The 16,445-nt window shown below is 36.9% G+C and overlaps 1 protein-coding gene across 1 annotated transcript; it reads left to right on the plus strand.

Moving 5' to 3' along the window:
• The first annotated feature begins 1,998 nt into the window (after positions 1-1,998).
• LOC107326598 (vomeronasal type-2 receptor 26-like) lies at positions 1,999-12,864 on the plus strand. Its single transcript, XM_088142429.1, has 6 exons — positions 1,999-2,216; positions 5,057-5,348; positions 10,138-10,200; positions 10,432-10,659; positions 11,243-11,369; positions 11,960-12,864. The coding sequence occupies exons 1-6, from the start codon at positions 1,999-2,001 to the stop codon at positions 12,862-12,864; spliced, it is 1,833 nt and encodes a 610-aa protein (XP_087998555.1).
• The last annotated feature ends 3,581 nt before the right edge of the window (positions 12,865-16,445 follow it).

Raw genomic sequence — 16,445 nt, forward strand, 5'->3', positions numbered from 1 at the left:
CAATAGAAATTATATCAAAGCATATAATCAGGAAGATGTAAATGATACTGATTTATAAAACTTTGAATATCCATTATGTTCCCCTTTAGTTTATAGCTAAGAATTGCCAATATATTCTGGCTTCAGCATTTGCAGTGAAGGAGATCTTGTTCTTTGTCTGAAGCTACTGCTCAACTCCACCTGCAGAAAACTGCAGTTGGTCTTAAGTCAGGATAAAATAGGAGGGTTGTCCCCTTGACAGTACACCAGGAAACCAGGTGTGTATCCATGAACAATAGGCAGATCAAATATGGACATGCTACTGCATTCAGGCCAACTCATGTATTCAGCCTCAGTGGATAATGAAAGCCACATTCCTCATGAAAATGTGGCTAAAGAATTGGTTACACAACAAAACATACATTTTTTAAATATCAGAATTGGACACCATGCCAGTCAAAAGCAAAGCATTGCTCAAAAATGATCACATTACAAAATTTTAGTAATGGCCCTTTCTGAACTGAGACTACCTACCTCGGTCTCCACTGACCACTCCCTTGTGTTAGCAGGCTGAGTAATTCCAGTTGTTCTATATGAAGACAATGTTGTGATTTTGCCTGTCTCCTTGGTGGGAATGAGAAGCGCATTGAAGGCACAAAACTAAACTCCTACTTTTTAGATGAAACAGTTCCTAATTGGCAAAGTCATAGGAATGCAATCCAGCAGATTCAGGCCTGCAACACCTAAGAGCGCTGTCACAGGCCTCATTGTCATTAGTTGCTAGTCCACATTGCAGTTGCTAAATGAGGACTACCTGTATATCCTTCCTGTTCTTCAGAGTCAGCTGGACTGAAATACAATGCAGGTAGAATCCTGAATCCCAGTAACATTCTTATTTCTATAGAAATCTGATTCTTACTGCCAACACATTTAAACACAACAATCAAAACCTTAACTAAGAAAATGCTGTTAAAGAATTTAAACTTTTAAAAAACACATTTTATTTATTTATTTATTTATTTATTATTTATTTATTTATTTACTTATTTATTTATTTCTGACTGCTGGATTATGGATGCAATGTATATAATTTGAGTTCCCTTTTTAAGTTCCTAATGCTCAGAAAAGTAAGGTGCAAGACGGAAAACAGGGAAGGCCACCCCATTCCAGGATGATCAAAGGTTAGCTATTTTGTACATCTTTGAAGACTACTGACTTGTCCTTATGGTGGACAGATGCAAGTGGAAAGTTGAGCCTAGGCTTATAAGGTAGAAGAACTGATTATCCTTTCATCTGGGAAATTTATGGCACAGTTCTGGGTGAATCTGAAAGTAGGATCTCTACTATTTTTGAAATCCTGTCCAAATAGAACCCCTGCTCTGTCAAAATCAAAAAACAAAACAAGAGGAAAACACAACCCCCCAAAAGTATTTAACAGAAACCAAAAATGGAGCATTGGATTTGACCACATCCAGAACAGTAATGTTAGAATAACTTTCTCCAATTGTTTATGTATGACTGGGAATTCTGCAAGCTGTAGTGTCTACATATCTGGGGGGAACCATGTTGGGCAAGGATGCTCTAAGTATTTCCAGCATCGTCTTTTTGCTGTTGAATATTTCAGGTGTACAGGGCTTCTTTCAAACTAAGGTAGAGAGAAAAGTTCATTCAAAGGTGAAGAAAACATATTTCCCTCAAGTACTGTGGGGACTGAAGTGGTAAATATCTTATTATTTCATTATCCCAAGAGTGGTAATTAATGCTGCTCTTGGTTCAAACTTCTTTGGATTTTCAGTTTCCAAGTACAGAAGAAAAACAAATATATATTTGAAGTGAAGAAAGAATGAAAACAGATGTGGATATTTCAGATAGATGTGTAATATGTTATTCTTTTCTAAGGCCCTCTCCAGTGAGCATTTTTTTTTAATCACAAGAGGTCTAATTAAATTTCTGTCAATTAGATTTCTGTCAATTAAACAGTCATCCAAATGCAGAAGAAAGAGTTGACTTGCAGTGAAGATGGTGCCTGTAGTACCATTGCTGGTAGCTCTGTTCTCTCCTAAAGTATGCAAGGCTTATAATGCGGAATGTAACATTCATACTCCCCATAAGCCACAGCATATGTATCATGAATCAGGAGATTTTTTAATTGGCGGCATAGCAACTCTGGCATCTTTCTTGGACTATGCTTTATATTTCAGTGAAGAGCCCCAACCATCATTGCACGAAGACCTTATGTAAGAACTTTGATATATTTTCTTAGAAGATTTAGCAGTCGTAAAGCTGCAGCCTAAAGAAAGATTAATTAGCTTAATATAGAAAACACTCATAGAATCATAGATACTGAAGAAATGGAGCTCCTCCTTGCAGACACTGTGGAGAGTGAATGTGCCACATCTTAGACTGGGTGAACTCTGAGTGCATTATGGAACTCAGTAAGGCTTAATTCCAAGTAAAGGGATATAATTTCCCTATTTGACTAATTACATTTTTGGAGTCTTCTCATTTTCCACGTCTTCTTTCACTAGTTCTATCTTAGGCCAATTTTTCTTACCCTCAACTGATATCTCACTTCCTGACTTAATTCCTGCACCTTTTATTTCTTTACTCAGTAGATTTACTTATGTATGTGAAAGACTTGTTTGATTCTACATGTGCCAGTAGCTTCCTTTAAAAAAAAAAAGGACCATATTTGACCATATTTGAGGTACAAGAAATAAGGAAACATGTTAAAGTCCCACTTCCGTTTTTATTATCTTTTAATATATTGTTAAATATTCTGTTGTTGTAAATCTTAATGCATTATATTGTTTTGATGCAGTAGTATTTGTATAGTATTGTTTGTGGATTGTTAACACTCTAATATGTAGATAGCTTGGACTACTGAGGATAAAAAGGAAAAAGAGGTATTATATCAATATTAATTACACTTTAGGCCCTCAATGTTAATCAGCATAAGATTATTTTACTTTTTCATCCAGAATTGAATATAACATTAAAAAAAAACCCACTATAGATTGAATCAAAGTATTTGTTGTACAATAAAGGTTTCATTCCTAATCTGATTATTTAGTATTTATGTATCGATTCTGTTGCCACTTAATTTTTTTTACATACTGATAAAAGAAAAAAATAGATAAACAAAGCAAGTTTGGCAACAATTAAATACCAAAAAATAAGGGAAAAAGAAAAAGAAAAAAGAAAAAATCTATTTGGTTTCTAACTTCTCCCTTCTTGTATCTCTGCTAACTTACAATATCTATAAACATATGAGCCCTTTAGAAGCCAGACTATAAATGATTATATTTGCCATGCTGTTTGGTGTATTGTCTGCATGAGAACCATTCTTGCTTGAATTTGGTTAAATTTCAGTTATGAATATATGCATTTAATATAGCCATTGCTGCATATTCTCCAAGTTTAAGTTTCCAGTCAGATATTGTTGGAATTATATTTTTCTTTCAGTATTGGACAAAATTTATCCTCACTGCTGTGAGGATATATCTTTACAATAAATTGTGATGTTTCTTGTTGAGTTTTTTTTTCTGAAATTATACCTATTAAGAAAAATTATGATATCATTTCAAATTTAAATTCCAAAATTTTCTGCATTGTACTACTTTGAGGGTTTTTTTCCATGTCCACCACATGTGGTAAAACATCCCATCTATTCTGTGACATTTCCAACATTTATTACTGTATGATTTGGTGCTCTATACCATCCATAAAACATTTTAAGGTCCCAATTTACTAAAACTCAGAACTCGTTCCAGATTCAATAATATTAAAAATGAATCCAAGGAAGAAAATTGGGCTATAAGTTTATCAGAAAAACTTTAAATCCTCATGATTTAATTATGTTCAACACTGGAATTATTAGGGACCTTTTTAAATTACTTCAGTGTTAATTTCAATCTTACTTTTTCTCAGTTTTCCAAAAGCTACCTTATATGCAGAACCCTCTACATTTATAGAGTTTCTTTTCATAAACTAGATCTCTGATTCATCTCTTCCTTCTGGGATTAATTCTGAAGCAATTTCCTTTTTTCAATTAGTTAATCAGTTTTCAATGTGAGGTTAGAATTTGGGTCCATTCATAAACAGTATATGAGTTATGGCCCTCCAACTTATATTCACTTTTGGATTTCATTTATCTTAATCAATATTTAGAAGCAAGTTTAAAATAGGAGCACACCATCTAAGGCTTTGTTCAACCTTTATAGGTAAGCTTAATGGAAATAACCAAAAATGTGTGGCTTAATTTTCAAAATCTATTATCTCTGAAATTTTTGACTTTCTAAATGTATCATTAAATTCATCTTTGATATGCTATTTCTTTAATGAGTGACATATCTAAAACATATGTTTTGATTCTTTCTATTCTATCTGCATCGTCTGTCCATGAACTTGGCCACTTTAATAGATGGTTGAGTTCTCTTTGGAAGGATTTTTGCCTACTCAGAAAAACTATTTGATCATCATTCCTGATTCTAGATATTGAGATGGGACATAAGTTGCTTCTTTTCTTTAGGGGCTGTTCTCTTCTACACTCACATCCATTTCTTCAGAGATACCATATTACCTCCTAAGATATTGGGTTGTAATATAATAAATTATCTAATGGAAAATAATGTATAAGAATATTCCTTTATTGCATTGATATCTGTTACTGATTTATTTCATTTAGAAACCATCTTAGCCATAGAATTGTAGAAGTCTTTGCAGAAATAAAGCAATGGGGCATAAGGCAGTGTGCTAAAGTAACTATCACATCAAAACCCTCAAGAAATAAGAAATGGACCAGATTTATATAATATTAGAGAGGTATGCTCTGGAAACTGCAACTTTTCTAATTGATTCCTTTATCAAGAAAATAGGGAATTAACTTGTTATATCCCACATTTCTGCTCTATGAGTATTGCCTCACTCAGGTGATGTAATCACTTTCAGAAAGTTATATAAATATTATCAAAATACAATTTTAAGAAACAGGCAAAACTAGATTGGTTTTAGTTTTTTTGCTTTCCTTTTATGAAAGCTATAAATGTTTTCACATACAGCTTATTTTCTATTGTAGTTTGCTGCCTAAGAATTACCAACACATCCTGGCCTTGGTATTTGCAGTGAAGGAGATCAATGAAAATCCTCATCTCTTACCCAATCTCACCCTGGGCTTCCACATCTATGACAGTCACTATAGTGCACGGAAGACCTGCCAGGCCACAATGTTACTGCTTTACAACCTGAAGACCTTTGTTCCTAACTACATCTGTGGCATCCAGAATAATCTGACAGCAGTGATTGGCGGACTTGACTCCAAAACCTCCACTGAAATTGCAAATATCTTGGACATCTACAAGGTTCCACAGGTAGAGTGTATCAACCTCTGAGTATGTCTAACTATTGGAGCACAAATTCATATCTTACTTCTCTGGATCTTCATGGTATTTTAAAATCTGTAAATCAGAGAATTTACAGAGAGCCAATGGAATTTTTATTAGCAGTATTTGCACATTATATATGGTTCCTCATTACCTTTTAAAAGCCACTTTAGAGTATTTATAGCCAAAAGAAAGCAAGTTCAAATCATAGTATCAATGAAAAACATTGTTTATGATTTACTGAAATGTCATGATTTCCACAGGAGCAGCAGTTTAAACCTTGTGTAGCATCTTGTGCAGCATCTTTACAGCTAAGATAAGATAATTGATTGACGTTGGTTCTCTAGACACAAACTGTTAGAGGATAGGAAAGCCAAAGGGAGAGAGAAGCAGAATTGCTGCTATGCTCACTGCTCTGAAAATGCAGCTGGGAGACCAGTTTGCATTTGCCTTTTCCTCTAGAGAAAGAGAAAAAACCAAAACTCATGAATGAATGGTGCAGCAAAGTGAATGGCTATTTCTTCGGGATTACTTATATTTGCATACTGGCAAATTAAGCTGAGTATAATGCATAGATTCCTAAATTGGAAGCTCATCTAGCTTTAATGAAAATATATTTTCCCATTCACTCATATTAATCAGGGGGATTTCTTTAAACCTCACTGATCAATCTGCTTCCATTTCCAACATGGTGGAAGTATGACAACAACTTTTCATCCTGTTTTTTGTCCAACTACACCAATCACCATTTTCCTGAGCCACTGCTTAAAATAATAAAATTGTACGTTGGTGCATGAGGAATAATTTTTCAGCTGTAAAGATTAGATTAATTCACAAGGTCAGATTAATTCACAATTTTGGACCTATAGCCTGCTTGAGGGAAAAGATAGCGTACAGAGTATTATCTGGAAAAAATGGTGGTTCAGAGCAATACCTTTAAAAGAGGGGGACATCTCTGCAGGATCACGGGCCATCTTCTGATGAACAATATCCCTATCCATGTTGTACAATACTTACGTCCCCAAAAGTGGCACTCAGACAGGATTAAAGGGGATCTCTTTTGAGTTCATGCAGTGATTCTTAGTTACATCAGTAATAATTTTTTTGCAGTACGTGTTACATAATTGTAGCGTAACTCATATAGAAATGAGAGGAAGAATTATTTGCATATAAAACATTGCATATATAACCATTGTGAAAGTTCTTCAGTAGCTATTGTATAAACTAAGAATTCTAAATAGGCATTTTGCAATACGGTTATAACTCCCTTTATAAGAATACCTTTCATTAAATCTTTTAACCCATATTAGTATGATAAAATCTCCTTGAAGTTGAGATCCATCTAGCTTTCTTGGCAACAAGATTGATCCATTTCTCCCTTCCTGTCTTCTAGTTTCCATTTCTCTTTCCAGCCTACATCCCTGGGATTTTCTTCATGGTCTTAAATGAATCATTAAAAAAAAAATTTTAAATACAGAAATGTTAATATTGAAAACTGTACTTTTTAAATTTTAAAATCATACTGGAGAAATGCAACAAGATAATCGATGCAATTAAAATGAGAATTTAGTAGATCAATGGATTCCATTAGTTTAGCACTGCATGTAAGTGTGAATTCATGACTTTCAGTTCTAACTTCATCCCAGTCTAGATTTCACTTAAGTAATTTTAGGTTTATTACTTCCTCTGGAGAGATATTTCTGCCATGATTTTTCACACAGTGGTATTTTTAGCATTAAAACTGTCAATATTCATTCATGCTGTGTTTGACTAGGGTTGGGCAGAGCCTCTGGTTAAATGTTTCTTCATATTACCTGTGGAAATTTATGTAATACCTGACAGTAACTCCTTAGAAAAGCCTTCTCTCTTCCCAGAATGGCAGAACTGCTCTTCATAGCTGCAGAATTCTAGGATTAAGCTTGTGAGATTCCAGCCAAAATATGTCCATACTAGCCTGTACTACCTCTGACTTTGGCAGGGATTGGTTGATAGATTGTTTATAAACTTTTGATTGATTAAGTGTAATCAATTAAGTGTTATTTTCGAATCCTAGTGACAACATATATAGATATTCTCCATGACAATCTATCCCTAACCTGTTCTTTCAAGACTTCCAATGGTGTTCTCATCACCACTGTAACTGAATCCATCCACCTTGCTGCTGGTCATCCTCTTCTTCTCTTTCCTTCTCCCTTTCCTTGCATTAGAGCCTTCTCCAGAGAGCTAGGTCTTCGCATATTGTGTCCAAAGTACGATAATTTGAGTCTGATCCTTTGTGCTTTGTGTGAGAACTGTGGGTTGATTTGTTCTATTTATTAAAAAAAAACACATACACCAACTGATTCCATAGCTTCCAAGAAAGCCACATGAAAGCATTTCATAAATATCATTGAAAAAAATATAATGAGCATTGAGGGACAAGTGCCTAAGCGTCTTCAAATCTGTTCAAATAGCATCTTTGTAGTCTTACTGAACTCCAAAATGAAAGGGTATTCTGCAAATTTTCTCTTAGAGATAACTGATAACTTATTTTGCTGTTTTTCTCTTTTATTAATAATGAATAGCCTTTATTACAGTCACTGACCATATTATGTATTGTATAGTTTGACCATTAAAATTGTAAAACTCAAATAAAAATATAAAGTTTCTATGAAATGGCAGAAAATAAAATATAAAATATATGCTAATAGAGAGACAAAAAACACATACAGGAAACCAGGAACTAAAATACTTATGCATAAAGATGTTATGAGCAAGGCACAATTGACCAAAGCTATGGTAAATAGTGGAGGTCGATATCTATAGCCTCACCTGGTTACAACCATTGCAAATATAAGATTGTAACTTGAAATGAATGGGGGACGCGGTGGTGCAGCGGCTTAATGACGCTGAAAGTTGCCGGCCAGAAATGGTCGACGCTTCAGTGGTTCGAGTCCAGGCTTCGCGTTAAACAGGGTGAGCTCCTGTTTCCTCCCCAGTTCCTGTCAACCCAACAGTTCAAAAACTTACGTGAGTAGATAAATGGGGACTCTCACTCCGGTGGGAGGGAAAATGCTGGCGGCGCCTTGCAAAAAAGGAGTTGGGAGCAGTTGCCGGTAAGCGCGAAAAACCGCGCGCGCCCGAAAAGGGCGCAAAGCAACGGAAACCCCGCCTCCTGCGCTTGCCAGCTGGGCTCTGCCCTAGGAAGGAGGCTCTGGCAAACCACTTCCGAAAAACAGTTGCCTTGAAAACTGCAAGGACTCGTCCAAGCAGTCACTGCAGGGTCAGCAATGACTGAGCGCAGACAAAAAAAAAAAAAAAAAACTTGAAATGAAACAGGACGAAATAAGAAATAATATGAATTAAAAATAAAATGAAAGAAAAACAAAGGTTTGTTCTGCACCAATGAAACTAACAGAAATGGGAGGGATGTAATGGATTGCTTAAAGACAGACTGCCCTTGTAGAATGGAGCTAAAGAGCACATATAGAGAAGAAAAGGTGTAGCTTGTTCAATAAAAGGGATGCAAGTACAAATCAGTATTATCTAGGTGATTGGTGAGTATGAAAATTAGAATCCATAGGTTTCTATTGTACGTTATGCTACATTAATGGCAATTATAAGAAAATGAGGGATTAGCTTGAGGGATAATTATGCAACCCTCTGAAGATAAGCGATCTGGGGGGGGGGATTCTATTAGGGGACATGAATTTTATAGCTGAATTGTTTTGTAAAAACTGATTTTAAACAATTAATAAAAATTGGGCAAGTTCCTTACTCAGACGTAAACAGATTATGGGACATAGTCCTGAAAGTCTTATCTTGGATCAGTCCTATTTGATTACCAGCAGATAATGCAATGGAATGATGTCAATGGTGTTATTTGATTTAAAAAAATAAATGACGGGGAAAGCTGGAAATAATTAAATGTGAAGGTTTTCTTTCTATTATCTCTCTCTCTCTCTTTTTTTTTTTCTTTCTACCCTTAAACCTACTCCAGTTCGTCTATGGCTCTGCTCCAGTCATGAATTATAAAACCCCAGGCCTTTCATTCTTCCAAATGAGTCCCATGGAAAGACTTCAGTATGAAGGGATTCTATCTTTGCTTCTTCATTTCAAGTGGACGTGGATTGGGGTGGTCATAATGGGTAATGATAATGGAGAAAGATTTCTAGGTATCATCAAACCATTATATTCTAAGCAAGGCATTTGCTTTGCATTGACAAAGAGAATTAATTATACAGAGTCAGTTAATGAAGTGTCTTCTTTATTTGAACAAATTGCAAAAATACATGATCAAATCATGGAAAGCAAAAGCAATGTGATGATTTTCTATGGAGAGTCCAATGCCTTGGTTTTCCTGAGATGGTTACCATATCTGTCACTAAAAGAACATGATACAGAGACAGCAAAAGGGAAAGTATGGATATTGCCATCTCAAGCAGAACTTGTATCAAATGTCTATCAAAAGGATTGGGATACACAAATAATCCATGGAGCTCTATCCTTCACAATTCACACCAGCAACCCACCAGGATTTAAACCTTTTCTTGAAAGCAGAACTCCTCTTAACCCAAAAGCAGATGGTTTTATCCTAGACTTCTGGCAACATGCCTTCAATTGTGTATTTCAAACTTCATTGGTTGACAAGGTGGTTGGAGATTTCTGCACTGGGAGAGAGAATATGGAAAACCTGCCTAAAATTATTTTTGAAATGAACATGATTGGTCACAGTTACAGCATCTATAATTCTGTCTATGCTGTGGCTTATGCTTTACATACCATGTTGTCATCTCAGTTTCGACACAGAACAAGAGTAGATGTAGCGAGCTTGAACCTTCATAATCAAGTTGTTTGGCAGGTAAATGGGGAGAACATCCTCAGGTAATCAGGAACTGCAGAACATATTATAAAGGAAATTGTAAACCACCTTTGGTTTCATTTCCATCACTGTTTCACACCAATGGTAATGATGCAAAATGTTGTTTCAATCAAGCTATGAGTTCCATATTGCTCTTCTGGCTACTAGACCTTTTTTCTGAAATATACAACTGTGTCTTTTTAAATCTCTGCCTTTCCCTTTCAATTCTAGGTCCATCACTTCTTGAAAGGCCTTTCATTTAATAATAGTGCTGGGGATGAGGTTTTTCTTGATGCCAATGGTGAATTATTAGCTGGTCTGGATGTAATGAACTGGATTGTTTTTTCAAACCAATCCTTTGTTAGAGTGAAAGTTGGGAAGGTAATTTCTGGATTTCCCACAGACCAGACCTTCACCATTAATAAAGATGCCATCACTTGGCACAGCTGGTTTAACCAGGTAAAATTCAAAATCAGGGCATTTTTGAAAGCTTCTGCTTTTTCACCAGCCATGAAGTCCTTTATCACATGTAAATAATAATAGTAATACTATAAGATAAGTAAGATAAGACTCCACATGTTTCTTCATCATTTCCTGTTCTTATGAATGTATCATTTTAAAACCATAAGATAAAACTTTATTTTTACTTTATTTACACTCTTCCAGAGCAAAAATGTTATTTCCAGAGCACTAACCATGGTGACATATTGCTTCTACCTAACAAGAATAGATCATTAGTCATGACATGCCACAACTATACAAATAGAAAATCTGGCAATTGTTCCCCTTTAAGATGATGGGATTTTAACATCTATTGTCATCCAGTGTTGACCAATGAATAATCAATTCATTTCCTAAATGGAAAAGAGCTTTCTAAAATCCTATGCACAATGTTGATTCTTTCAATAATGTAAAATTGTAGCATCTACAGTATTTAAGTGTATGTAATTTAGTTCATTCATATATCAATAAAAAGAGTATCTCAAACTATGCCAAGTGATACAGTGAAGATTGCCATTGTTTTTTCTCCTTGCTGGATTAGTCTCAGCCTCTTTCAGTGTGTAGTGAGAATTGCCGTCCTGGTTCCAGCAAGAAAGTGAAGGAAGGGGAACCCTTTTGCTGCTACGACTGCGTCCCGTGCCCAGATGGGAAGATTTCAGAGAAGGAGGGTAAGGAAATTGCTGCTTGGAATTAGCAAGGAAAATGGTGGCTGTCTAGAGCAATGTGGAAGGACCGTTTGTAAGCAGGGTATTTTCCTTTTATAATTCTAAAATATGAATACTAAAGCCTGGAGGTTGGCCATTGCTATTATAACCCAAATATAAAAACTTTTGAACTAGGGTCTGACTTCACTTACCACTGAGACAAGCAAACATTGTTCTGTCCAGAAAAGTTAAAATTGCAAACCATTCTCAGAAACCTGACACCTTTCTCTCTAGATACCAAAGGCATCACTAATGCTTTGATGAGGAAAGGAATACCTTTTATATTACATTTTGTTTAGAATTTGTGGTAGTGATTCGGTGTTTTAAGAGATACAGAAATTTGAATGCATGAATTTGAGAAACTGGCTGCAATTATCTTGGGAACATATTTTACTGACATTCCATTACGGATATCACAATTGAACCCTGTCAAAGTATATCATACAGTATCATAAAAAACATTGGTACTAGCAATGAATTGCTGACATGTACACTGTATTATGGAAAGGTTCCTAAGTTAAAGACCATATTATTTCTCTGTTTATTTTTTTCAGATAGTAAAGAATGCTACACTTGCAATGATGGAAGCTATCCAAACACCAATCAGGATTCCTGCAATCCTAAGGATGTCGTATTTTTGACCTATGAAGAACCTCTGGGGATCAGTTTAGCCTTCTTTGCTCTTTTCTTTTCTTTGCTCTCAGCCTTTGTGCTTGGAATCTTTGTGAGGAAACACAACACTCCCATTGTGGTAGCCAATAACCGAGACCTCACCTACGTTCTCCTCACCTCCCTCCTGCTCTGCTTCCTTTCGGCACTCCTCTTCATTGGCCGTCCCAACACAGTGATCTGTCTCCTCCGACAAGTTGCTTTTGGCATCTCCTTCTCCGTGGCTGTTTCTTCAGTGTTGGCAAAAACAGTCACCGTGGTTCTGGCTTTCCTGGCCACCAAGCCAGGATCCAGGATGAGAATGTTTGTGGGAAAGAGACTCTCCAACTTCCTGGTCATTTCCTGCTCTCTTCTTCAAACAGCCATTTGTATGTCATGGCTGGCAACCTCTCCACCCTTCCCAGAGTTTGACATGCACTCAGTGGTTGAAGAAATTGTCCTGCAGTGTAATCAGGGATCTGAGACCATGTTCTATAGTGTCTTAACCTATCTGGGCTTCTTGGCTGCTGTTAGTTTCATAGTTGCATTCTTGGCCAGGAAGTTACCTGACACTTTCAATGAAGCCAAGTTCATCACGTTCAGCACGTTGGTCTTCTGCAGCGTGTGGCTCTCCTTCGTTCCAACCTACCTGAGCACTAAAGGGAAATACATGGTGGCTGTGGAGATATTTTCTATCTTAACCTCTAGTGCTGGTTTGTTGGGCTGCATCTTTTTTCCCAAATGTTATATCATTTTGTTCAAGCCCAGCCTTAACTGCAGGGAACACCTAATGAATAGAAAACAGGAATGAGTTTAGCAGAGAGCGCCCTTTGCTGTACTATATAAAGTAGCAGTTATGGATGGTGATCTCAATAATCTTCCTGGTAGCAATGTTGTTTCCTCCAAAATACGTAAGGGTGATAAAATGTAATCTGAAGTCATCCATCCTTGAGACAATATAACTGATGGTAGAGTTCTGCTTAACCTCTTTGATCTCCTTCATTCTTACTAATACCTTTCTGCTCTTGATATTTGAGATGAAGGGGCGAAAACAGTTCCAGTGTTTCAAATATGAAATCATTAATGGATCAATTTAGACAATTGGCAGAGTTCAGCATCACCTGAGAAATTCCGACTCCAAAACAGCCATTGAGGTCAGAAAGTTTTCCTTCTCTCTCTCTCCTGTGAGCTTTTAAAAGAGAAAAGGGGAGAGCCCCATTTCTCCCCCCCCTTTTTTTGCTTTATTTGTATGCTGGCCATTTCTGGTATTTTGCATAACTACTCAAGAGAATATGGGCTTTTTCTCTTCGGTTCATGAAGAAGGAGACAGATCTAGCTGGTCTACTGTTACCCTACTGTGCCTTCTTTAACCCTTCCCTGTGCAAGGAAACAAAGGCATCAAATAGTTTGTCTCCACTTTATTTTATATTGAAATCAGAGGATTTCGGAGGCAGGATTTAGTTGTAGAATTATTTGATAGCCCTCAATGTAGTAGAATAGTACATTAAGTACACATCTCGAAAGGAATGTTCTGGTGACCCAAACAGTGAATGCCACCAAAAAGAACAAGCAAGCAAACCCTACAGATCATGGCACATTAACCTTGTGTTTCCTTTATTTCTGTTATTGGCATAAGCACATTCTTTGAAACTGACAATCAAAACATTGTCCATGTACAACAGTCTTCTTAATAGGAGAGGTACTGAATGAAGGCAATATTGGAAATTAATTTATTTTTAGTACAGGGTTGAGGTGTTGGAAGGGAAACTAAATTGAGCCTTCTCAAATATCAGTATGTATGGTGGCCAGCATGTTGGACAACCACAGGGGAGATGCTGGTTCAACTCCACCCTCAGCTATAGAAACTGGGCTACTGGTAGTCCTTGAGGTTTGATGGCAAGTGGGATCAGGATTGCTTTGCTAAGCAAAGTGGTTGTAAAGCACAATGTCATGTGACCACATCACTTAGTGATGACAATCCTTGCAGTCCTGTTGCCATCGTAACCCCAAGACACATGGGCCGTTAAGCAGGGAGTCCCAGGTAAAGAGCATGGGGTGCCGTGGGGTGGTGGGGGAGGCCAGAGAAGACCCTGGGCATCCTAGCACAGGCCATGGGTGAGTTGCGGGAGGACAGGGGAGGGTGTGTTGTGGCACCATGTGAGTGCATGGAGGCCAGGGGAATGAATGGTGCAGTACATGCAAGTGCAGGGAAGTCAGGGAATGAATGGTATGGCACTGCATGAGAGCAGGGAGGCTGAAAGGACTTGCCAGAGTGAATTGTGACCAGCCCTACCAGCTTCCCTATTGATTTTTCCTGTGGGAAGCTGGCAGGGAAGGGGGCAAATGGTGATCATGTGAGAATGGGGTGCTGCAGCTGTCATAAATGCAAGCTGGTTGGGGAAAGCTGGGGGAAGCAGGTGCTGCATGTGGAACTTTGAGGACTGGTCATAAGTTCCACTTGTTCAGCGCCATCACAACTTCAAATGGTCACTGAATGGTCAGTAAGCGAGAACTACCTGTACTTTTGGCCAATCACTTTCTTAGCCCAAGATAGCTTGACATACACAGATGGGCAGAGCAGAGATTTTCATTTTCATTTTCTTTTTTTCTTTTTCTTTTTTTTAATGGTAGGAAAAAGTTTTGGTGATATTCTTTGTTTAAACATCTCAGAATAGAGATCATATTGATTTGAAAACTATTGGTTGCAGAATTCCAGCTCTGTAGGATATGTGTATGCATATTTGTGTGTGTGAGGGAGAGACAGAGAGAATGAGAGAGAGAGAGAGAGAGGGAAAGAGAGAGCACAAATAGTTTTCATGCTTCAAGCATAATGTAAATGAACCAAAGGTGGGATATGAAGGAAAAGGAACATTTGTCCGCACTTCAAAAGCAACTGCGATATTACAATCATTTTGCAACTGCCTCTCCTTGCTGAATCACAGCAGTGCTTCCCATCTTCTCCTACCTGTAAATTAGATCACTTTAAACCCAACTAAAGTGTAACTATTTTCCCCTTCTTGCTACCCAGAAAAGAGTTGAAGAATACCTCCTATATCAAAGAACAAGTTGGATCAAGAAGACTCTGTTTTCCCCCAATAGCTCTATTGTTTCTCCTGAACTGTGAGATTGATGTTCTCATCATGCCACAGATAGCACTTATTCTCTTTCAAATTCACTAGAGAGACACAGACAGATTGAAGGCATATCCTCACAAGAGACTTCAGATTTCCTGTTTGAAGCTTTAGTGCAGGCCTCAAAATTTGGAATGCCAAACCTGGAGAAGTATAGAAGTTGTATGACTGGAAAACTGTTGCCTATTGATCTCTGTCCTTCCCCCTTACACTGACCATCAGCCTGCAGTTCACTACATTATCCATGGGGATAGATCAGTGATAACCTCAATCTTCTGAATTCCTAAGCAAATGAGATTGAAACCTATTTTGAAAAAAATCTACCAACACTAGACTTTTAAATGTATTCCTTAAAATCAGAGAGCAAAAAGTGTGTAGGGGATCCCATCTCACACTTTTTGCTAGTGTGTGTAATTTGCCCATTCAGTCTTCAGTTTTATTTGCACATTTTACTATAACTCTCTGTACTACCAGAACTCTGATAAAGGAGAATGCTGAAAGAACTGGGTTGATAAATTATTTTTCTTCCTTTGAAATCATTCTGGGTCTTGGTTTACAATTTCAACGTTTCTAATTCTTACTGTGTGGTCCCCAGAGCTGGACATAAGACTAAAGGTGATCAGCAGAGGATAGAACAGAAATATTATTTTTCATTATTAGAAAACTCTATTTCTATTTGGAAACTCTATTTCTATTGTTATAGGTAAAATTGGATTGGGCCTTTTGCAATCCACCATACTGTTGACATCTTCTTGTTCTTCTTCATATTATTATTTTATTATTGTATGCCACCCAAAGTCTGTATGGATGAAGTGGCCTATAAAGCAGACAATTAATTCATTAAATGTCGTCATCACTGTCACTATTACTATTTTACAGTATATCTTATCTTTGTGCTTGCAAAATATAAAACATCATAAAACAAAAATACAATTCACATGGTTACATACTAATGTACAGGCAGTCCCTAGGTTAAGAATGCCCAGTTTAAGGATGACCCATAGTTAAGAATGGAGACCATTGTAGCAAAATTCAAGTTAAATACACAATGGTTCAAATTCATTACCAAATACTACTTATACAGTATTATACAATAATACTGTTCCAGCTTACATACAAATTCAACTTAAGGTCAGACCTTGGGAATGGAACTCGTTTTTAAACTAGGGACTACTTGTATAGCAAGAAACCTGACAGCCTAAAAGTCATTCTTAACCAAAGGTTGGGGAAAAAAATCTTTATAGGGGATGTGTATTTTGTG

This window comes from Python bivittatus, unplaced genomic scaffold (genome assembly GCF_059951505.1).
Source record: "Python bivittatus isolate LINGU-HERP-01145 unplaced genomic scaffold, Pbiv_v1 ctg000440_np1212, whole genome shotgun sequence".
In the NCBI taxonomy this organism is placed as follows: Eukaryota; Metazoa; Chordata; class Lepidosauria; order Squamata; family Pythonidae; genus Python; species Python bivittatus.

What these genes read in the sequence shown, in the direction of transcription:
- LOC107326598 (XM_088142429.1), top strand. Translation starts at nt 1,999, where the DNA reads ATGGTGCCTGTAGTACCATTGCTGGTAGCTCTGTTCTCTCCTAAAGTA. An exon ending in TCATTGCACGAAGACCTTAT is followed by an intron (nt 2,217 to 5,056) that starts GTAAGAACTTTG and finishes TTTCTATTGTAG; the next exon opens with TTTGCTGCCTAAGAATTACC. An exon ending in GAAGATTTCAGAGAAGGAGG is followed by an intron (nt 11,370 to 11,959) that starts GTAAGGAAATTG and finishes TATTTTTTTCAG; the next exon opens with ATAGTAAAGAATGCTACACT.